The sequence below is a fragment of the Xenopus laevis genome, chromosome 7S (genome assembly GCF_017654675.1).
Source record: "Xenopus laevis strain J_2021 chromosome 7S, Xenopus_laevis_v10.1, whole genome shotgun sequence".
NCBI classification, from domain to species: Eukaryota; Metazoa; Chordata; class Amphibia; order Anura; family Pipidae; genus Xenopus; species Xenopus laevis.
The window spans coordinates 12,340,353-12,364,528 of record NC_054384.1 but is presented as its reverse complement, the minus strand read 5'-3'; the positions used below and the strand labels follow the sequence as shown (position 1 = coordinate 12,364,528).

At 43.1% G+C, this 24,176-nt stretch overlaps 1 protein-coding gene and 1 long non-coding RNA gene across 3 annotated transcripts; one reads left to right on the top strand and one right to left on the bottom strand.

Annotated features, from left to right (window-relative positions):
- Positions 1–4,589: 4,589 nt before the first annotated feature.
- Positions 4,590–21,698, bottom strand: bnip3.S (BCL2/adenovirus E1B 19kDa interacting protein 3 S homeolog). Of its 2 annotated transcripts, none has more exons than XM_018226872.2 (6): positions 21,488–21,698; positions 17,789–17,969; positions 16,600–16,681; positions 14,298–14,404; positions 14,077–14,226; positions 4,590–8,452 (listed from the first exon to the last, which is right to left on the bottom strand). In XM_018226872.2, exons 1-6 carry the CDS (start codon positions 21,531–21,533, stop codon positions 8,407–8,409), a joined length of 612 nt encoding a protein of 203 aa, XP_018082361.1. In that variant the 5' UTR covers positions 21,534–21,698; the 3' UTR covers positions 4,590–8,406.
- On the top strand, positions 11,004–11,408 carry LOC121396204. The gene is made up of 2 exons (XR_005962879.1): positions 11,004–11,052; positions 11,306–11,408. It is a non-coding gene; the product is annotated as an uncharacterized LOC121396204 (long non-coding RNA).
- Positions 21,699–24,176: the final 2,478 nt, after the last annotated feature.

Genomic DNA, 24,176 nt, shown 5'->3' with positions numbered 1-24,176 from the left:
CAAAGTAAAAAAAAAAAATTGAATTTCGAGCTAGGGAATAGTCCGAATTTGATTCGAATTTGAAAAAAATTAGAATATTGAAATTTATCATGTACTGTCTCTTTGGGGGACCTCCAAGAACCTATTTGGAGTCAATTGGTGGACTTGGAAAAATCGAGGGTTTTTTTTTTTTTGAAAATACGAATTCGATCAAATACAATCTTACTTCGATTCGAATTATCAAATATTCACCCACAGAAAAAAACTTGATTTTTTTTTTTTTATAAATTTCGGTTGGTCTTTTTTATTCGAATTTTGAAGTTATGGGAGATTAAAAAACTCCCATTGCGTCAAGATTCGACACTTGATAAATCTGCCCCTAAAAGTCCGGTTTCCTAAACCTTGAGACCTTGTGCCGAGTGGAAACCTAACACAGGGCGACCTCCCTCCGCTCCTCTTTTAACTACAACTCGATGGTCAATTATAATTCCGACAGTTAATATGCAAGAACAAAATCTGTACCTCGTCCCTAATTTATGTCGATATAGTGCGCCACCCTCGCTCTCGTTAGGCCCAGCTTCAAATAGAATCACAATCATTTACGTTTCTACAAAAGAGAAGAATATCTGAATATACTGTATATGGGTTGTGACACTATTTCCAGATGTGGAACTTTTTGGCCATTAAAAAACAAAAAAGACAGAAAATCTGACCACATTCATAGAGGTGAAAAAACCGGGGGGTAAGAAACAGAGCTAACGAACGGGATTGTATATATTTGTTCAATTATTTTGACCAAAAAGTTTAATAAATTTTAAATGTTTACCTGACTTGGAAGTGTGTTATTTGCTAAGGGGGTTATTTATTAAACTCCGAATGCCAAAAACCAGAAAAATTTGTTTTTTGGAGGTTTTTTTTTTTTTTTTTTACTATAAAATCCGAATTTTTAGTGGGGGAAAAAAAACATGAATTTTTCGGGATTTATCATACCCCGAGGATGGAAAAAAGGACGAATCAGAAAATCCGGCATCTCAGATCTGCAGAGGTTGCGTATAAGTCAATGGGATAAATCCTGAAGATATCATGATCTGCGTTGGGTTTCTTGTAATAATCCAAAGATTTCAAGGTTTTCGGGGAAAAATCTGAGTTTTAAGAAAAATTTGTACGATTTGGTATTTTTTAACAATTTTTTTCGGGTTTTTTTCCCAAATTATTGAAAAGTAAGGGGGGAAAGCCCGTGCGGATGTATTTTTCAGAAAATGAGAAATTCGGACTTTGATAAATGGGCCTCTAAGGGGCAGATTATCAAAAGTCGATAAATTTTGAGTTATTTTTGTGTACTTCAACTAGGGAATAGTCCACATTCGATTTGAATTTGAAAAAAAATCTGAATTTTGAAATTTATCATGTACTGTACTTTTTAAGAATTAGACTATTCATCTAAAACCTACTGAATTGGTGTTTTTTTTGGGGGTGGTTAAATTTGCAGTTCACCCGTTTTTTTTTAAAAAAAATATTTATTAAAAATACATTTCGATTGGTTTTTTTTGAGTTGATGGGAGTTTTTAGAAAGTCCCATAAACTCAAAATTCGACCCTTGATAAAACTGCCCTTTGGTGAAGGCAAACGGTTTTATTTTATTTTTTTTGCCTACCCCTATGCAGTTTGCAGGTTCATGATCTGTGAGTATAAACCTTGCTATGTTCCCTGCCACAGTACAGCTTTATACTTCCTCACTGAGACTGTAGATGGTGTCCTAGAAAAAAACTAAATTTTTAAAGTGAGCCTTCTTTCTTGCCACCAGAGGGTTAAAAAGATGGCAGCTTTTCTGCCCTTCACTTACTACAGTAAAGCATGGGAGGTGCAGGCAGCAATACAATCAAACCAGGGTGAGATTTAAAATGTGCAGCTTCTGATCATGCAATAGATCCTTAAAGGGAATTTAAAGGCAAAAAAAATCCCATTTTTACTTTCATTAATGAAAAAAATCTATTAATATACTTTAATTTTAAAAAAAGTGTACCGTTATTAAAATAAATCTGGCTGTATGCAGTGAAATTCCCCCTTTGTTTTACTTGCTCTGACTACTGTGGATAGTCCTGTGACTACTGTGGTCCCTAACTGCTCTACAGGGAAACGATCATACTTTTAAACAGCAAGGGGAGCCCCATCTTTCTTCCTTGACCTCAAGCAGCTTTGTTTGTTTCCCTGTAGAGCAGCCGGCGAACGTGTAGAGATTTGTATCCGTAGACCCAACGCAGTCTGTATTTTCTGATTATTGCAGAAATTATTTGACGTGCTGTTTTCATGATTTGACGATCCCTAAGCTTAACCTCCCAACTGAAGCCCAGATTACACTGAGCATGTGCATAGTCTTGGTCTTGCAAAGATGTTTAACAAAGTTACAAGATAGTGACCAAATGTGGCCAACTTTGAAAGCATAAATCATTTGTTTAATTATGATTCTGGTGCAGTAAGTTTTATGTTTAGTATACAAAATACACCTTATTCTATTTTAGACTTTACTTCCCCTTTAACATATATCTGTAATTAACATCCAACGATCCTTGACACTTGGAACACCGTTATTTCTGGTATTAAAGGGGATGTATATTCTATATAACAGTGTGCATGTGCTTAGAGTGCTCTTCTCAATTTTATATTTAACTTTTTTTATTTTTTAGATTATGACTTTAGCAGTTTTACACTGCTAATATCAACAACAAGAGCACCTTCTAACCCAAAGAGAAGAGCCAAAGCTTGTTAGAAGTGAGCAGGGTAGTTTAGTGCTCCAGCCAATGGCTCAGGGTACAATATAGTACATTGGCCTAGAGTCAAATTGTGTTTATACTGGATACAATATTGCCTCAATGACTGTATAACACAAACCTATACCGACTACAAAACTGACGGGTATTGCTGCTTTTTCTGCTTATGGATTGTGACTTGGTTTCTGCTGCCCAGAGGAGGGAGCTCAAGCTTCCAATGGCTGTAGCTAGTGTTGCCAACTTTGTTTTCCCAAATCCGGCAAGGGGGCGGGGCAGGTGATGTAGGAGGTGGGACCAGTGCTGCAGGAGTGGGTCTTGTGACATGGCAATCAGCTATTGGCTGATCGCCATGTCATTTACTTCAATGTCCTGTCTGGATTTCCTAATTTGGAAATCCGGACAGGCAGTTTTCACCCCAACACTTGGGCAGATTTTCACCAAGGCTAGGGGAGGCTAAGCCTTCAAAAACCTGGCTGATAATGAAGATTCAAGAAAAGAAATCGAAAAAAAAAATCTTTACTTCCTTACCCCCCCTCAAAATGTAAGTCCCGGTACAGCCTCAAGAGGATTGGCTAGACTGGTGGAAGAAATTTGAAGCTTCCTGCAGCCGAGCTAATCCCATAGCGGCAGGACCGGGACTTGCACTTTAAAGGAGAAGAAAACCTGAAGTTTAGTCAGTGTCTGCTGCTGTAATTAACTGTTCCTACGTTATGGGGCAGATTTATCAAGGGTCAAATTGAAAATTCCAATTTAGAGTTTATTTTGGTGTAATTCGACTAGGGAATAGTCCACGTTCAATTCGAATTAAAAAAAAATAATTGAATTTTTAAATGTATCTGTCCCTTTAAGAATTCGACTATTCGCCATCTAAAACCTGCAGAATGTGTGTTTTAGGCTACGGGGGACCCCCTACAATTAATTTGGAGTTGTTTGGTGGACTTTTGAAAAAAATGAATCAAATTTGTTTCAATCCATTCACCCATTTTTTAAAAATCTATTTTTTTAATAGATTTCGATTGGTCGCTTTTCGCCCTTTGATGGCACTCTGAGTGTTTTGTTTACTGAAGTCGCCCGAAGTTGCCTCACGAGGAAACTTTGGGCGACATTGGAAAACGAAGCACTCCGGGTGCCATCCCGTCAGCGATTTTCATTCTAGCCAGTGGGGAGGCAGTTTGGGGAGATTAGTCGCCACGAAGAAGAGGAGATGTGTCCCAAATGTTCCGTTGGTTATAGCAACATTTTATGGTTCATACCGACCATTCCTGGCTCGTTTTACATTAAAGGGCATGTAAAGTCTAAAATAGAATAAGACTAGAAATGCTGTATTTTGTATACTAAACATAAACATGAACTGACTGCACCACAAGCCTAATCAAACAAATGATTTATGCTTTCAAAGTTGGCTACAGGGGGTCACCATCTTGTAACTTTGTTATACATCTTTGCAAGACTAAGACTGTGCACATGCTCAGTGTGATCTGGGCTGCTTAGGGATCATCATAAACAAAGCTGCTTGAGTTCTGCATGGCTGGGAAGTAAGGCGGGGGCTCCCCCTGCTGTTCATAAGTATGATTGTTTCCCTGCTCAGCAGTTAGGGACCATCTGACAATTCCTATCCACAGCAGTAAATGAAGGGAGAATTTCACTGCATACAGTCAGGTTTCTTATAAAAATGGTACGCATTTTTTTAATTAAAGTATATTGGAGATAGATTTCTTTTTCATTAAAGAAAGTAAAATGGGATTTTATTTTTTTGCCTTTACATGCTCTTTAAACACTGTTTCACGTTAAGGCAGGAATTCATCTCCAACATAGCAAATAAAAACAAAAATCAAACAAAAATTGATTTTCAAAACACAAACCTTTATTTATTTTTCACATATGAAATATACAGAGTTTGGATGAGGGAAGGCAGCCCGGGGGCTACAGGTTGTGCCGTGGGGGGTCGCTGAATACAATACTAGTCTAGTGAGTGACTATGGCACCACCAATGGCCATAAAGTAGATGAGAGGGACCTGCTTTACTCTAAATCAGCATCTGACAAAAGACAAACAGTACAAACATATTACAGTGAATAAATCCCTAAGTACAAGGGCGACATATACTTCAACTTCATGTCACATTGCTCTTCTGAGCACTTTTGTTATTTAAATTACTTTTCTTTGTTTGTTTTCATGATATCGTAACTGTGGGGAGCGCCCACGGCTGCAAAACTGAAGTTGCTCGTGCAGTTCTGTAGCTCCTTTCACTATGATCTGAGAAACGCCAGGAGACGCTTCCGGGATTGGTAATTTAAGATCTTTGCATCTGTTCGAAACAGCAGGGGGTGCTCCTCTTACACAGTCAGGATAGTAGCTGTGAGTTTAGTGTGCTGTTACCATGAAAACATAAACAAAAATGTACATTGCTTAAGTGCATGAGTATATGTCCCTTTAGGGCAGCGATACGCTGCAATTCGGGGAGTTTAGTCGCCATACGACAAATCTCTTCTTTGTGGCGACTAATCTGCTCTTCTTCGGGGCGACTAATCTGCTCTTCTTCGGGGCGACTAATCTCCTCTTCTTCGGGGCGACTAATCTCCTCTTCTTCGGGGCGACTAATCTCCTCTTCTTCGGGGCGACTAATGTCCTCATCTTCTGAGCAACAAATCTCCTCTTCTTCGGTGCGACTTATCTCCTCTTCTTCGGGGCGACTAATCTGCTCTTCCTTGGGGCAACTAATATGCTCTTCTTCGGGCGACTAATCTCCTCTTCTTCAAGGCGACTAATGTCCTCTTCTTCTGAGCGACAAATCTCCTCTTCTTCGGGCGACTAATCACCTCTTCTTCGGGGCAACTAATCTCCCAGATCTGCCTTCCCCTTGGCTAGAATGAAAATCACTGGCGGGATGGCACTCGGAGCGAATCGTTTTCCGAAGTCGCCCGAAGTTTCCTTGTGAAGCAACTTCGGAAAATGAAGTGCTCCAAGTGCCACCTGCTGGCGATTTACATTCTAGCCGGCTGGGAGGCAGTTTGGGGATATTAGTCACCCTGAAGAAGAGATTTGTCGCCGGGCGACTAATCTCCCCGAATCGCAGCGTGTCTCTGCCCTTAGAAAACAACTTTGGCTTAAAAACAAACCTCATCGATAATGAATCTCCATGTATATACACCGATCATTGGCTACAGAAAAATGTATCAAAAAGTAACTTCACATTTAATTTCCTACCGAGCTTTTTATCTTCAAACAGGGACGTCCGATCCCCTGATAAGGGATGCTGGGAGTTGTAGGTCAGATACAGCGATAAGCTCGCCCTACTGAATGCTGGGAGTTGTAGATCCATTACAGCTCACCCTACTGGATATTCCCCTCTTAAGGTGCTTTGAGAATCCTGGGACAATTTTAAACACATTTCATAGGCTTTAATTCTAGAACTGGGGTTAAAATTTAAATTTAAAACTCTGCTAAAATATTTATCTATTGGCCCTGAATTGTCTTTTAAAATGTATTAAATAAAGGAATTATTTTTGATGGTTAAAAGTTCCCGGTGTGCATCTGTTTTTCAAGGAACTATCTCTATATATATATTTAATAATTCATTTTAAAGTCATTTCCTTTTGTTATAGTGTACTGTCGCCTTCATCCATCGGCCCTTTGTCCATTGCTACAAAGTAGGCATTTTGGACTATTGTTAGTACATACTTGTTAGCCCCATCTGGGTTACTTACAAGGGTATGTGGCAAACTGAATAAACCATTCACATTACCCTGCCCTACTTCTGCCCCCGTATAATGTTTTCTCTACGTCATATCGAGGGATTATGCTCAAATTTATGTTACCTCACTCCTTTAACTCTTTCTTACTATGCAAAGTATTTAAAGATGGCTGTGCATTGGCCAGTCCGGCACAATATCCAAGGGATTGGCCCATGGGCCAGACAGAAGGAGGAGGCATTGGCATGGTATGGTCACCTTCCTTTTAGGGTTGCCGTCTTTTCTGAAAACTTTTACCGCCCGATGGGGGCGGTCCGTGGCGCAAAAGGGGGAGGGGCCACATACCATGATACAAAAGGGGCGGAGCAACATCGCGCGATGACCAGAAGCCTGAAAAATAGGTAAATTCTGAGCGAATTGGGGACGGGTCGAGGGCTTTTATTTTATTTATACGACAACTACATTGCCGATAAATTTGTAGTACCGGCCCCGGACTTGGCAGGCGTTTTACCGGTAAAATACCGGCTGGGTGGCAAGCCTAATTCCTTTAGTTAGGCTCCCATGGTCCAACATCTGAAACAGTGGGAACAGCAGGAAGTGACGAGGAAATGCAAATTCCTCATCTGCCAATGGACCTGATGCAATGGCAGATTAAATTCCTGCCTGATTAATTAAGCAACGGATTATCCATAGCACAGAGCTCTCAGTTGGGATTGTCTGGTCAACATGCACAGACCTCACCTTTAGCTCTGCTGTTCCAATAAGTAAGGGTTATGGGGGGCATCCATCACAGCTGCCTGACACAAGAAAAGTCGCAGCCACAAAATGTTGGGCATTGGAATAAGTCACTTCCCCAACAGGAGGCACCACATTCATCCCACAGTCAGGTGCTACCCAATTAAATCAGTAGAAAGAAGGGATCCACTGAATCCAGGATTCGCTTCGGGATTCGGCCGAATACTTCTGCCTGGCCAAACCCGAATTTGCATATGCAAATTAGGGTTGGGGAGGGAAACCGCGTGACTTTTTGTCACAAAACAAGGAAGTAAAAAATGTTTTAACCTTCTCAGCTCTAATTTGCATATGCAAATTCGGACTCAGATTTGGCTCGGTATTCGTACGGATCTTTCAGAAGAGTCTGGCCGAATCCAAAATAGTGGATTAGGCGCATCCTTAGTAGAAAGTGACACACAGTTACTGCAGCATCCTGATACTACAGTTACTCTCAGCAACCTGACACTACTACACAATTACTCCCAGCAACCTGGTACTACTCCTAATTATTTTGAGGCTTTGACGCTATATATAAAAAGTGGCTACTTAATCAAAATGGTTGCAGGCTATAGGCATTGTGGCAACCAATTGCTTTGGGGTATCCATCCAACGCACAGGTATTGCTCTGGGGTTTCCTGAACAACGTAGCCCTTGTTTTGATTGGTTAAATTCTATTTTTAATTCTAGGTAGGTAGCTATGAGAATAACGAGGGTCAATGGCCACATTCTTGACTACCATATAAGTAAGTTATCAATGGGCTAATCATTTATGCACATGGCTCCAGAAATTAAAAAAAAACCCACAGGTAATCACAGTACAAACGTTTATATTTCTATACAATCATTTCCTCAAACCCAAATTCTCCCGTGCAGAGACAAAACAAGGGTCGGTGCATGCGGGGGGCTTTAAAATAACATTCCTTTCCTAGTGGATTAGGCAAAAGAACACGACGCGTCTGCATGAAAAGAACCTCGTACTATCGCAAGAAGCCGTTACGTTTCACAGTAGATGAATGTTGACGTTAAAAATGTCACCTTGGTTTCAGGGACCCACTTTCTGATACGTTGAGCGTAACAAGCAAAATTCACTTACAGAGCAAATAAAAAAAAAAAACAATAGGCTAAAACGTATATCGAGTGCAGGAGTCGCGCCCTTGGGTGTTCACCGTTATCTCGTGCTGAGAGTTTCTCCTTTAAAAAGTGCTGGTGGAGGTGGTGAGGCGTCTGCCGATGTAAACACTATCGAAAGGAAAAAGAACAGATAATGAATATGGGGCACATAAAGTATTGTTGTTATTTGCTGGGACACAAGTTGGGTCAATAAGCAGCAGGCACCGTCTTCGAGGCTTAGGACTTGAGACAGAATTTAGTACATAAAGGCTCCCTATATTTATCTTGAGTCTTGCGAGTAGGGATGGGCGAGTTTGACCTGTATAGTTTCGCCAAAAATTTGCCGCCGGCGGAATGTCGCAGACGCCCATTAAAGTCTATGGGCATCCAAAAAATTGTCGCGTGGCAAAAATTTTTTTGGCGCGCGTCTTTTTTTTTTTGACTCATGGCGCCATACATGTCTATGGGCGTCATTTCCGCGGCGAAACAAGGCGAAAAAATTTGTCCATCCCTACTTGCGAGACCATGGGGCAGATTAACTAAAAGGCAAAGTGGTCGACGCTAGCGTCAATTTGCCCGAAATCCCATCCACAGGGACATCGGCAGGCGTAGAGGAAAATTCACTAGTGAATGGGGCCGTCGCTAGCGTTGGTTCGAACCCTATCGCCGGACGACTTTGTGCTCAGGCGAATGCTCGTTACTGGGGATGCACCGAATCCAGGATTTGGTTCGGGATTCGGCCTTTTTCAGCAGGATTTCTGCCCGGCTGAGCCGAATCCGAGTCGTAATTTGCATATGCAAATTAGGAACGGGGAGGGAAATGGTGTGACTTTTTGTCACAAAACACGGAAGTAAAAAAGGGTTTCCCCTTCCCACCCCTAATTTGCATATGTAAATTAGGATTCAGATTCGGTTCGGTATTCAGCCAAATCTTTCAGGAAGGATTCGGGGGTTCGGCCGAATCCAAAATAGTGGATTCGGTGCATCCCTACTCGTTACAAATTTTCTAAGATGCGAACTTTACTGAATGCTACTGAATATTACTGAATATTACTGAATATTACTGAACGCTACTTCTTTTGCCAGAGTTTACTTCGCCACCTCAGACCAGGCGAACCGATAAAACGAAGCTACATCCTCCTCTTAGGTCAGTTTTCTGTTTTTTAAAGCGGGATTGCCTTCAAAAGTCCAAACTATCAAAGGAGACATTTTGTGTAAAAAATTAAAATGTACCAGTGCGTTATAATCATTTAGATAGAATTGTGCTTAAAAAAGTAGTGTTTTTAAGGCTGATTTATTGAATATTTCTGCAAAAACCCTAATAATCCCTCCCTTCCACTTCCTGAATTCCCAGGCTGTGCAGGGGAGCCGGCAGCTCTCAGCTCACTGCACTGTAGGACAGGAACCAATCAGCAGCTAGCAGGACCTGATAGGGAACTGAAGCCTCTCTGTGCTTGTGTGACTGCAGGGCTGTGATTGGCTGCCCCCTCCTACTGTGCTTCTGGCAGGGACCGTTAGGACACGCCCACCCCTCATTTGAAACACAGACAGGGACCAGAGAACATCTATAGGGAGCTCCAATAAAGGACTGATAATATAAATTTTTAGCACCATGTAAAAGCAACACCATATATTACTTATAATTGCCTACAAAATTAGGGTTTTTTCATTTATATGATTGGTCTCCTTTAAAGATTCATGTGTGAGGAATTTTTTAAAACTAATTTGAGGGGCATGCCACATTTGTTTAAAGGACAAACTCCCAGAAAGTCATAACGGATGTTCTAGCTAATCCCACAGCAACTGGCAGCTACAAAGATATTTTGAGGAGTCTCTCAGCTGCCATGTTCCTCAGGACCTAGAGCAGGCTGTATTCTCCAGGTTACCTGCCACTTCTTGCTTCCTTCCCTTATTAGGGGACAACCTGTTGCATTTCTTTAGGTCTCCCAAGTCAGACTGAGGACAGATAAAAGCAACACAATAGTTACACAAACCCTTGGCACTGTGGTCCTACAACGTAACCCAACATCTAATTCAACACAATTCACACCGCACTATTTAGTGACTGGTCATACTATGGGGATCCTGTATGGTATACGGCTCAAGGGCCAAATGGACAGGTCTGATGTAGGGATTATAGTGTATAGTCGACTTTTGTTCCATTTGTTTGAGCCTGTAACACTGGGCATTAAATAAGAGCTGTAGTTCTTCAGTTCTTTATCTGCCCATGTATCAAGCACTGGCCAACATGGTGCACAGGCAGCTACAATAATCAAACCTGCCCAATGCTACATAGATATTCCATTTCCAGCATACATGTATGATTATAACAGTACATGAATGGGATCCGTTATCCGGAAACCTGTTATCCAGAAAGCTCCAAATTACAGAGTCTCCCATAGACTTAATTTTATCCAAATAATCCTAATTTTAAAAAACAATTTCCTATTTCTCTGTGATAATAAACCAGTACCTTGTGGAGCTCCATGTGCAGACCAACAAAAGCTCAAACAGAACAGAGCTACATGTGCAGACCAACAACAGGTCAAACAGAGCTCCACGTGCAGATCAACAACAGGTCAAACAGAACAGAGCTCCACGTGCAGATCAACAACAGGTCAAACAGAACAGAGCTCCACGTGCAGATCAACAACAGGTCAAACAGAATTCCACGTGCAGATCAACAACAGGTCAAACAGAACAGAGCTCCACGTGCAGATCAACAACAGGTCAAACAGAATTCCACGTGCAGATCAACAACAGGTCAAACAGAACAGAGCTCCACGTGCAGATCAACAACAGGTCAAACAGAACAGAGCTCCACGTGCAGATCAACAACAGTTCAAACAGAATTCCACGTGCAGATCAACAACAGGTCAAACAGAACTCCATGTGCAGATCAACAACAGGTCAAACAGAATTCCACGTGCAGATCAACAACAGGTCAAACAGAACAGAGCTCCACGTGCAGATCAACAACAGGTCAAACAGAAGTCCACGTGCAGATCAACAACAGTTCAAACAGAATTCCACGTGCAGATCAACAACAGGTCAAACAGAACTCCATGTGCAGATCAACAACAGGTCAAACAGAATTCCACGTGCAGATCAACAACAGGTCAAACAGAACAGAGCTCCACGTGCAGATCAACAACAGGTCAAACAGAACAGAGCTCCACGTGCAGATCAAAAGGTTGTAGAACAGAACACCATGCTTGGGGCCATACTGCCTTTCCTAAGTCCAGCTGCAAAAACAGGTCAAACAGAACAGAGCTCCAGGTGCAGATCATCAACAGGTCAAACAGAACAGAGCTCCACGTGCAGATCATCAACAGGTCAAACAGCGCTCCACGTGCAGATCAACAACAGTTTAAACAGAACAGAGCTCTACGTGCAGATCAACAACAGGTCAAAAGAACAGAGCTCCACGTGCAGATCAACAGGTCGTAGAACAGAACACCATGCTTGGGGCGATACTGCCTTTCCTAAGTCCAGTTGCAACCAAATAAGCGAGGTGTAATACCAAGAAATAATGTGCTTTCTACCACCTCAGTTCAATTTTGTAAAAGGTTTTTATATCCTATTTCCCCTGCCACTGGTCTTTGGATGTCACCCATTCCAGGTAGCGGAATAACAGATGAACGGATGATTTTATAGGAGCACAGCTGTGTATACATTCCAATCACTTCTGTTGGGCACAGTTCAGGTTATGGAGACACAATGTACCGAGTACATTAATAAACCATGTCATTCTCACCCTGTGTTCTGTTATTACAGTTCAAACAAGGACAGGGCAGTTCATTAAATAAGTGTGGCAAATATTTCATGAGATAGGTTAATAAAACTCTCACTGAAACTCCTCAAGTAAACTGAAAGTCGTTTATGCTGTAACACCCAAGGGTTTATATTATTTAGCCGTAGCAAATATTTAACTTTAATAGAACACCCTTGTGCTTTTTCTGTGGTCATGGAACTCCTTAGTGACTTCTAATATCCTTCTATTTTATTATTCCCTATTAGTGACGGGTGAATCTGACCCGTTTTGCTTCTCAAAATGACGAAAAAATTGCCAAATGCATTGAAGTCAACGGGCAACAAATTTTACACGGGATAAATCTGACATGACAAGGGGCTATCCTTAACGGGGACAGCGAGACTGACGCGATTTTAATGGATCCAAGTACAGGTATGGGGCCTATTATCCAGAATGCTCGGGACCTGGGATTTTCTGTGTAATGGATCTTTCCGTAATTTGGATCTTTGTACCTTAATTTTACTAGAAAATCATATAAACATTAAATAAACCCAATAGGCTGGTTTTGCCTCCAATAAGGATTAATTATATCTTAGTTGGGATCAGGTACAAGCTACTGTTTTATTATTACAGAGAAAAGGGAAATCATTTATTAAAATCCGGATTATTTGTATAAAATTCAATCTAAGGGAGACAGCCTTCCCGTAATTTGGGGCTTTCTGAATACCGGGTTACCGGATAACGGATTCCATACCTGTACAAGCTTTTATAGATCCTGTCTATGCTCCAAGCAATTCAACTCTTAAAGGAGAATTCTACCCTTAACGAAAAAAAAAAAAAAAAACCTTACCCCCCTACCCTAGGTACACTCCCTCTCTCCCCCCCCCCAGCCTAGCTGCTAACCCGGGGAAATGCCCCTAATTTTTTACTTATCCCTCGGTGCAGATTCAGGGATCGGAGTTCACGGCAGCCATCTTCCGGGTCTTCGATAACCTGACAACAAGACCAGCGAAGCGGCGCATGCGCAGTTGGAGCATTTTTCCGAGTAGCGACAACTGCACATTCGCCAAAATAGACGGAAGAAGACACGAAGACCCGGAAGATGGCTGCCGTGAACTGCGATCCCTGAATCTAAACCGAGGGGTAAGTAAAAAGTTAGGGGCATTTCCCTGGGGGGGGGGGGGGCGCTAGGCTGGGGGGAGGAGGGGGGTCTTTGTGGGGTAGGTTTTTTTTATAGTTAAAAGAAATAGCCAACTTTTAATTTAAAGTTCAGCTTTTTCGTTCTACTGCGCATGAACAGCCACACAAAGAAAGAGGAAGACGGAAGAGAGTCACTTCATGGGGCTCACTGGTATAACCCCGGGTTGGTGCAGTTTTCTGCTGATAGGAGCACTGGCCCGGGGTTTCAGGTAAGTCACTACAATCACTTGGGGGTCCCAAGTGCACCGAGCATATCCTTCTCCTTTAAAGGAGAACTAAACCCCTTTGCTGCTAAAATCCCTGCCCCCTCCCTCCTCCCCCCCTGGGCAAATGCCCCCAAGTTGCTACTTACCCCTCCGCGCAGGTCCTGCCACCCGGCGTTTGGCGGCGCATGCGCAGTAGGAGTATTTGCCGGTTCAGCTCTACTCTGCATTCGCCGAAAGTCACAAAGTTTTCAGATTTCTTTTTTCAGAAACTTCGTGACTTTCGGCGCATGTGCATTAGAGCTCCTACTGCGCATGCGCCGCCAAACGCCGGGCAATCCAGGAAGAAAACCGCACGGGAGAAGATGGCGCCTGTGAACTCCATGGACAGGACCTGCGCCGAGTGGTAAGTAGCAATTTAGGGCCATTTGCCCAGGGGGGAGGAGGGCAACATAGGGGAGGGGGAGGAATTTTAGCGCCGAAGGGGTTGACTTCTCCTTTAAAGCCATTTTACTTGTAATAATGAAGAAGCAGAGCCTAAGACAAAGCCTAAAGGCAATTCTATTGGTTCTTTCTTTCTGTCATCGCGCACTCACCCCAGTCCAATAGCGAGCAAGTGAGAAAGCAGCAGCGACGGGAGGAAGACTTTTAAAAATTCAGCAGAGAAGATCCCCCCTTTCTTCATGACGCTGGTGTTCCTCATGCTGAGGGCGGAGCTGCGCTTTGGGTGCTTGAAAAGGAACTCTCTGAAAAACAAACAATAAGTACAGATTTCTCCCATTGGCACCGGGTCACCTGCACCTGACACCGCTCTTACTTTGGTGGGATGTTTTCAGGCCTGCTAGACCAGTCCCATATCCAGTCGGAATTTCTCTTCAGCAAACATTCCAGTTCTTTCCTCCGCTCGATGTAATCTTCTTCTGACTGCAAAGAGGCAAAACAGCACTGGCCAATGTCCATGCAACTCACTGCTCCCCATTTGTATTCCCAGTTCAGAGCCCCCCCCTCTGTCCTAAAGACATTTCGATCATACGGATCTAAATAAGTGATGTTGAGCCACATGCCTACATGAAGTTGGCTCCATCCATCTTACACAAGTGCAATAGCCACCAATCAGAAATGGGCTTTCATTATTAACTAACCGCACTAGACTGATGAAGTAAGTGCGAACTGGTTGCTCTTCATTACCGGGAGGAAGGTTAAACGTATTAAAGAGGCCCATTAATAGTTCATCTTTAAGTTATCGTTTACTATTACCAATTCTTAGCAACTTTTCAACTGGTCTTCATCCTTTATTTTATAGGCAAAAAAAAAAACTATTGTTACTTTTTATCTTTTATGTTTCTGTTCAAGCCCTCCACTATTCATATTCCATTCTCTCTCAAGCCACTGCTAGGTTTCAATGGTACTTTAGACCATAGCAACCAGACAGATGCGGATATTCCAAACGGGATAGCTGAATAAGAAATAATTAAAAAAAAAAACAAAACACAATAATAATAAAAAAAAAGACCAATTGCAGATTGCATCAGAATATAACTATCATACTAAAATTCTAAAGTCAATAGTCCCCTTTAATGATAGAGAGCAGAAAGTTGCCCGAGCGTGGTATAGAACTAGGTCCATTCCCCTTTAGATTGTAAGCTCTTTTGCACAGGGCCTGCCTCACCTTTGGTACAGGTACTGGTTATGTATGTAACTCTGTTGTTATATGTATGTAATTCATGTGATCTCTTTGTATAAGTACATTTATTTTACAGTACTGCGCAATATGTTGGCGCTCTAAAAATACGTGTTTAATAGTCGGATTTGCCTGACCCGCACCCGACCCTAACCTGCCCTCCATTAGCCCACGCCCGCCCGTATACGCACTTCTGCGTTGCTTTTATAGACCCACGCCGACTGCCCCGCTGATGACGTAACAAAAGGGGCGGGGTGAGCAGGTGCAGCATCTATAAAAGACGAGCCGGGAAGTCGGAAGCCGGCATCTGACGGTCACATGCTTCTTCACCGGTGGTGCCTGCCGCGTGCGAGGTCAGACCGAACCTGCCCAACCCGCAGGTATCGGGCCACCCGCACATCACTAATGTTTAATAATAATAATAGGGATGCAGAATCCAGGATTCCGCCTTTTTCAGCAGGATTTGGATTTGGCCGAATCCTTCTGCCTGGCTGAACCAAATCCAAATCCTAATTTGCATATGGAGGGAAATCGTGTGACATTTTGTCACAAAACAAGGAAGTAAAAAATATTTTCCCCTTCCCACTTCCTTCCCATTCGGTTTGGTATTCGGCCGAATCTTTAGAGAAGGATTCGGGGGGTTCAGCCGGATCCAAAATAGTGGATTTGGTGCATCCATAAATAATAATAATACTAATAATAATAATAAAAGGTAAGTTTGATGGGCTGTATGGGGCATGTTAGGCAGCCAGAGATCTTCTAGAAATTGTTTATACAACATAAGTGGTTGGCTGGACAGGCTGGCTGGAATACTTATATCATTAGCAACTGGAAATCATCAGATTACACTAATATGTTAGAGATACTTCAGATACACAGTCAGAATTGACAGTGCTCACTTTCTTGTGGTAAAGTAGATAGGGGTGGCACACAGAGTCTAAATTATACAGCTACATGAGAGAATGCACCTAAAGGTGGCCATACACGGAGAGATCCGCTCATTTGGTGATGTCGCCAAACGAGCGGATCTCTCCCCGATATGCCCACCTTGAGGTGGGCAATATCGGGCTGATCCGATCGTGGGCCCTAGGGCCCAAAGAGCGGATCCTAACGAATAGTAATGGGCGGTCGGATCGCGGGACCGCATCAACGAAAAGATGCGGCAGCGATCCGACAGGATTTTTCGTCCCATCCGATCGAGATCTGGCCGACTTTCGGCCAGATCTCAATCGGGGAAGCCCGTCGGGGGGCCCCATACACGGGCCAATAAGCTGCCGACACGGTCTGTCGGCAGCTTTTATTGGCCCGTGTATGGCCACCTTAAGCCTTGGTCTGGGAAGAACTGATAATTCTTCTAGCACAGAGATTAGAAAGTTAATGGGTCAGTTGCACCCAGATAACACAAAGAGGACAGCTCGCACTGGGTGAGGCCTCCTACCTGTGAGCTGCTCTTTTCCTTGCTCCCCGTTGTATCGCTTTCACTGCATCTCTGGATACTCGGGGTCTGAGAGCGAGGTGGGCTTTATATGTAAACCAACAACAGAGAAAGGATTAGTGCAATGTTTGACACCAATCAACTCGGCAGCGAGTCAAGAGTACATTAAAGGAGAAGGAAAGGCTAAAATTAAGTAAGTCAGAAAGGTCTATATAAATACACCAGTAAACCCTCAAAGTAATGCTGCTCTGAGTCCTCTGTCAAATAAATCACCACATTTCTTTCCTTCTATTGTGTACTCATGGGCTTCTGTATCAGACTTCCTGTTTTCATCTTAAACCTCCATGGCTAGGGCTTGAGCATGCTCAGTTTGCTCCCCCCCCTTCTCTGCTGTAATCTGAGCCCAGAGCTATAAGTGAGCAGGGAGAGACTCGGGCAAGAAGTGATGCCACACCAAGCTAATACTGCAGCTGCTATCCTAAACAAACAGAGAAAGTTTCAAGAGCTTTTTACTCAAATATGGTAAAACATTCTACAGAATAAATACAGCATTCTAGCTTGCACTATTGCTGCTAATCTATTGGCAATAAAATGCCTCGTAGCTTTCCTTCTTCTTTAAGGGGCAGATTTATCAAGGGTCGAATTGAAAATTAGAATTTCAAATTTTCAAGGGTTTTTTTTATGGCCAAAACTGTTAAATTCGACTAAAGAATTGTTAAAATTTGATTCGATTTTTTTAAAAAAATTCGAATTCGATTTTCTAATTAGACTATACGTCACCTAAACCTGCCAAATTGTTGTTTAAGTCAATGGGAAACTTATTAGGATCAATTTGGAATTGCTTGCAGCCTACCTGACAGTTTTTAAAACTCGAATCAAATTTGATTCGAGTTTTCGGGCCAATCCTATTCACCCAAGTTTAGGAAATTAGATTTTTTTTTTTTAATACATTTTTTTTAAAAAAGAAAAACTCACATGAATTCGAAATTCGACACTTGATAAATGCGGCTCTAAATATAACAAATATTAGTCATAAGTCTTGGGGGTGCCGCATTATGGTAGGACCCCAGAAAGCCTTTCTGTATTTAATTTTTATGCCACCCAGCATCTGTACTGTGTGTCCCGGATTTTCCACGTGATCCGGTGCCGAGAGAGAGAGAGACGTAACAGAGCTGTTGCCATTAATAGATACCTGTCACAGTGTGAACTTTCCCTGGAGCTGCTGCGGCCGGACTCGTGTTGAGCGTCCAGGAGAATTTTTTCCATGTCGCCATTGTGAATAGATATAGAAGCCGGCCCTTGTTCCTGGCCCCGCAGATGCGTCGTTGCGAAATTTCCATTGTTATTGAAGTGCAGTTCTACCCAGGAACCTGCTGGCCCCAAACAAAAATAAGAACATGATACGTTTGTAGAAGGTCAGTAGGGCCCTCGCCTCCAATAAATGAGAGAGGGACTGTCACAACTACGTCTCACAACAAACATTGCGTAAATGAGTAAACTTGTAAATGTGTATTTATTTATCGTACACTGATAAAGGCTTTATTGAGTTTAAAGGAGAACTAAAGCCTGTGTAATACACTGACCTCCCTCCAAAGCCTTCCCTTCCCAAACTGCACTATTGGGGAGCCTTAAGGGTAGGGGCACACTGGGCAATTCGGGGAGATTTAGTCGCCTGGCGACTAAAATGGGAGATGGCCTTTCCTTAATTGGGAGCTTTCTGGATAATGAATTTCCTGATAATGGATCCCATCCCTATAGTGTATTTGAATTTTTAGTTTGCAGCCACTGACTTTATTTTTTTTTTTTTTCCGTTTTTTAAATTATTTGCCTTCTCCTGACTCTTTCCAGTTTTTTAAACGAGAGTCACTGACCCCATCGAAAAAAAATAAAACAAATGCTCATTAGGGCAGAGACACACGTGAAGATTCTGGGAGATTAAGTTGCCCGGCGACAAATCGCCTCTGCTTCGGGCGACTAATCTCCCCAAACTGCCTTCCCGCTGGCTAGAATCTAAATCGCCGGTGGGATGGCACTTGGAGAGCTTTGTTTTGCCTCACAAGGAAACTTCGGGCGACTTTGGGAAACGAAGAGACATCCCGCCGGCGATTTACATTCTAGCCAGCGGGAAGGCTTTTCGGGGAGATTAGTCGCCCGGAGAAGAGGCGATTTATCGCCAGGCGACTAAATCTCTCTGAATCTTCACATGTGTATCTGCCCTTAAGGCTACATATGTATTGTTATTGCTACTTTTTATTACAGCTATGGGACCTGTTATCCAGAATGCTCGGGACCTGGGGTTTTCCGGATAACGGATCTTTCCGTGATTTGGGTCTTCATGCCTTATGTCTACTAGAAATTAATTTAAACATTAAACAAACCCAATAGGCTGGTTTTGCTTCCAATAAGGATTAATTATATCTTAGTTGGGATCAAGTACAAGCTACTGTTTTATTATTACAGAGAAAAAGGAAATCATTTTAAAAAATTTGGATTATTTGGATAAAATGGAGTCTATGGGAGCCATTCCGTAATTCTGAGCTTTCTGGATATTGGGTTTCCGGATAAAGGATCCTATACCTGTACTTGTCTTTCTTTCAGGCCTCTCCTAGTGATATTCTCTTAAACAAATCAATGCATGGTCGCCAGGGTAATTTGGACCATAGCAACCAGATTGCTGAAACTGCAAACTGAAGAGCGGTTATATAACTCAAAAACAAAAATACAAAAAATAACTGCAAATTGTCTTAGAATATCTACATCATACGAAAAGCAATTTTAAGGGGGAACAACCCCTTTAAATCATAATTAAGGGACGGCAGGAGGTGAGGATAAGGCTGGACTGCACCCCTTGAAACTGCACCGTGACTCACAGCCATTTGCCCAGGGCAGAATTGTCTTTATGCCTCTTACTGCTCCTGCACTTCTGCTCAGGGGATCTGTAAGTGACCCCATATGTCTTCAGCTTCATTCCTAAACCAAGGGGAGCACAGCCCATTAGCAAAGAGGATCTGTTCTTTTAAAGTAGCTCCTTCTTTTCTGCTGATTCCCAGCACATGCTCAGGGCTGCCGTCACTTACCTGAGCCTAGGGACCCACTCACAATATACGGTATATACAGGGGATTAGAATGTCACAACACACAGGTGATTGCAATTTAGATTCACAAAAAACAGTGCTTTTTGCATTAAAATATAATAATCCTCCATGGCATCAGTGTCTGACAGATGAAGCTCATTTTGTGCTTGATGCTTCAGTAGGGAAAATAGTACTATCCGACCTGCGGCCCAACAACTCCCATCACCCACAGTCCAAGGAAACGATAAGCTGTATATGAATATGGACAAACACAAAGGGGGGGGGGGGGATTCACAAAATTGAAGAGAGACCATTTTTGGAGTAAAAGTGGTGGTAAACTGGTTTAAAATACTTTCTCCATATTCACAAACAGAAATCCGCCTAAATTCCACTTTTGTGAATTCCCCCCAAAATCTGAAAACTGTCGGTTTAAAAGACAAATTCACAAAAGTGAAGATAGAGGTTTGTGAATTTGGTGGGAAATCCGCCACTTTTATCTCCAGTTTTATTTTGTCTCAATATCACCACTTTTGTGAATTCCCCCCCAAAGAGTGAACATTACAGAGGGCAAATACAGGAATGAGACGTGCAGTTCATACAGGAGCAAGAGCAGCTGGCAGACAGCCGGGCAGAGAAGTGCCGCTCATGAGTCGGGTAAAGACTAATCTTAGGCAGAGCTGACGTTGCACTTGATGTCAGGGATCTGCTGACTGGGAGGAACAAACACATGGGAAGACTCCATTCCTGGGACTGTAAACAAAGCCTCCTAAATCCTGGCAATGGGCACCTTGGTGAAATCTTCCTTATGCCTCAATAAACCCATCTAAGAAACCAAGAACGGATTGCACAAAAGTTTGCAAAAAAAATAAACAATGTTTATTACATCAAAAAAAGAGGGGTTACAAAAAATCATAGGTGAGCCCAACGCATTTCGACCATAACGGGGGCACAAATAATAATCAATTTTAATTATTTATTATTTGTGCCCCTGAAGAAGACTATTATGCTCGAAACGCCTATGATTTTTTTGTAATTTGTTTTGTAATCCGTTCTTGGGTTGTGTAAGAAAGCTTTGTTTTTGGTTATTTATTATGCGTGCCCCTGAAGAAGACCATTATGGTCGAAACGCATCGGGCTCACCGATGGTTTTTTGTAACCCCTCTTTTTTTGATGTAATAAACATTGGTTTTTTGGGTTTTTTTGTAAACGGAGTGTGCAATCCGCTCTTGGTTTCTTGTGTACGTTTTGGAGACCCTTATGGGGAGCCTCGTATGGATTAGCACCACATATTATCTTATTTTAAGGGTGTGCTCCTTCTTACTTGATTTTTTTCTTTACAAACTTTCCTGGCAGGACCAGTTCAGGGCATTGGGCAATGACAGGCTGGGTATATCAGTACAGACTCAAAAATGGGGGATCACATACCCCCAAATCTTTATCCGTGCCGCAAAGTCAGCCCATATAATAATAGCAAACATTCCCAGCACAGGACCTGATAGGGAACCTGTAGCTCTCAAGCTGTCACTCAACTACAACTGCCAGAAGCTTTAGGCTGCCAGGTAATGCTACATGATTATCAGTCATCTGACAAGCCTGCTGCTGCCTGCACTGGTTTCTCTGCACCCATCCAGAAGGCAGAACCCCTATCAGCCATACACAGTCTATACTGTATGATCATAATAACCCCTGACACCCCTAAACCATGGCTGCCTGCTTATCTTCAGTCATTGCTGCTATTGTCACTCAGTCATGCAGTGCATGCCGGGAGCTGTAGTTCTGGAACAGCTGGGGACACAGAAATGGGGACTAATCCTTACCCTGCAAATGTTCATCCTGTGGATTCGGTCCTTCATTCTGGGACATGGTGATGTTTCCCCCCCGAGCACTCGCTCAGTAGCCTTTGCGGGTTCAGCACTGCCCTGCAGCTCCAGCTGCTTCTCTCTCTCTCTGTCTCTCTCGCTGTTGGCCTTATTATTGTTTTGCTTCTAACTCACGCAGCTCCGTGATGTTGCACACGTAGCCGCCATCTGATTGGCTGGAAGGAGGACCGCCTTCCGTGGCAGCAGGCAGCGACCGCCCACTACGTCATCATGTGTGTGTGAGGCCAGCTCAGCGCTTTCCCCCGCCGAGTAAACATCATGTTACTTTAGCGTTGATAGGCTGTTGCTAGGAAGCACGCCATTGGTCGCCTGTGTTTTCAGCGTGTTGCAGGCCTTACAAGGGAACGCCACCCCAAAACAATTGACATAATAAAATAAAATCATGTGTCCCGCTCTCCAGTTGTGTTAGTTACAGGGAGTCTAAAGGCTCTTGTTATTGTCAGTGGGTGAGTCACAGGAGGATTAAGTGATCCTTATTATTTACTCACCATGGATAATCTCTGTATGAAACAGGAATTCTGCCTTATGTTGCCGCTCCTCGGGGCTCACGAGTTCAGATATTCCTTAACTGCCCATTACTTGTGGTGTATATATAATAATAATCTTTATGGCACCACAACACTATAACCGTTATAAACATTATATGAATAGCCATAATGGCAGTGTAATGGCACCTCACGCACCTCAGTGCACCATTGTCTGCTGTGTCTGTGTGTCATTCATCATCAAATCATTTGTGTTTGTGTGGGAGGCCCTGGGCACAAGTGCATTGACACAACCCTGGGCTGACTGGACACTGGAAACAAAACTGGTGGACCCCAATCCTCTGTCGTCCCTCCTTCAATCCTCTGTCCTCCCTCCTTCAATCCTCTGTCCTCCCTCCTTCAATCCTTTGTCCTTCCGCCTTCAATCCTCTGTCCTCCCTCCTTCAATCCTCTGTCCTCCCTCCTTCAATCCTTTGTCCTTCCGCCTTCAATCCTCTGCCCTCCCTCCCCAATCCTCTTTTCTCCCTCCTTCAATCTTCTCCCTCCCTCCCCCAATCCTCTGCCCTTCCTCCCCAATCCTTTGCCCTTTCTCTCCCAATCCTCTTCCCTTCTTCCCCAATCCTCTGCCCTTCCTCTCCCGATCCTCTTCCCTCTCCTAATCCTCTGCCCTTCCTCCCCCAATCCTCTTCCCTCCCTCCCCCAATCATGGCAAACATATAAGGATGGTGCGCAGGGGGAGGGGCTGGTGTCAGGGCCCTAGAGGGGTTGTGGTGGCCCTATAGTACCAGCCCCAGTGGGCCTCGCACACCTCAGTCAACCCTACAATCTGCTGTGGGAAACTTTATTTTGAGATGACCATAAAAAAAAAGCCAAATATACAACACTCATCAGGATATCATTATTATTCTTAAAGGAGAAGGAAAGTCATCTTGCACTTGTGGGTGCCAAATGTTAGGCTCCCCAAGTGATTGTGTTGACTTACCTGAAACTCCGGGTCGGTGCTCCTATCAGCAGAAAACTGCACCGGCCCGGGGTTATTCCAGTGAGCACCATGGATCGATCCTCTTCCGGTTTCTTTTTTTCTTCAAATTTCCCAGGGCAGACGCATGCGCAGTAGAACGAAATAGACGACTTTTTAGTTAAAGTTCGGCTCTTCGTTCTACTGTGCATGCGCAGCCGTGCTAAGAAAGAAGAAGACGGAAGAGGATTGCTCTGTGGTGCTCACTGGTATTACCCCGGGCCGGTGCGGTTTTCTGCTGATAGGAGCACCGGCCTGGGGCCCCAAGTGCAAGAAGACTTTCTCCTTTAAAGTGCACTTGAACACATGAACTCACCATTTAAAACATATACACAATGCCTTAAAAATATTACTGTTTAATGGGAGCTCCCAAGCGTACCACATGTGGCCTGACATCTTAGCAAAAAAAAAACCAGTACACATTGTTTGAAATTCTGTTGACTTTTCCACATAAGGAATTGCTGTAAAAGTCTAATACCACTGCTAAGGACTAAACCCAACACTTGCAAGCTAATAAGGTCCAACAGATAATTGGTATTCATTTTTAGCAATTAAGCCTCTATTGGTCCCAAAAGCAATTGCATAATGTTATATTGCTCACAAAGCGATTGTATATAGACCTTCAGGGGAAAATTCCCGAAATGTGGGTTTTTGCTTAATGGGCTGTGCACCTAGCCATTTCTTTCGATTAGAACCTGTTGTGGGAACCCGGGTGCTTTCGGCCAGTCCAGATGGCAGTTAGTCCTCCTGGTGACAGTAAGTCCACGGATCCCCAGCTTGCAAAGGTGCAGTTGAGCAACATTCATGAGAAGATGGACAAACTGGCAAACATAAGGGTCATTTTCTAATACAACTGTGCAGTTGCGCTAAAATGGATGCAGTTCTTGTGCATATTGATGTAATTCATTTAATACGCTCCTTGCACATATATATATCCTATAGCTGATCCTTGATCATATACGTCGTATTCTCACACTCGGCGCAGATACCGGTGCGGCTGCTTGCTAAACTAGCGGAGGCTCTTAAAGTTATCAGAGGCAGTTTTTGCCACCTCTGGTAACTGGCAGTTTACTGCCGCCCCTGAGGCATGAGCGGCCCTGGTTGCACTAATTGATGCTGGGGA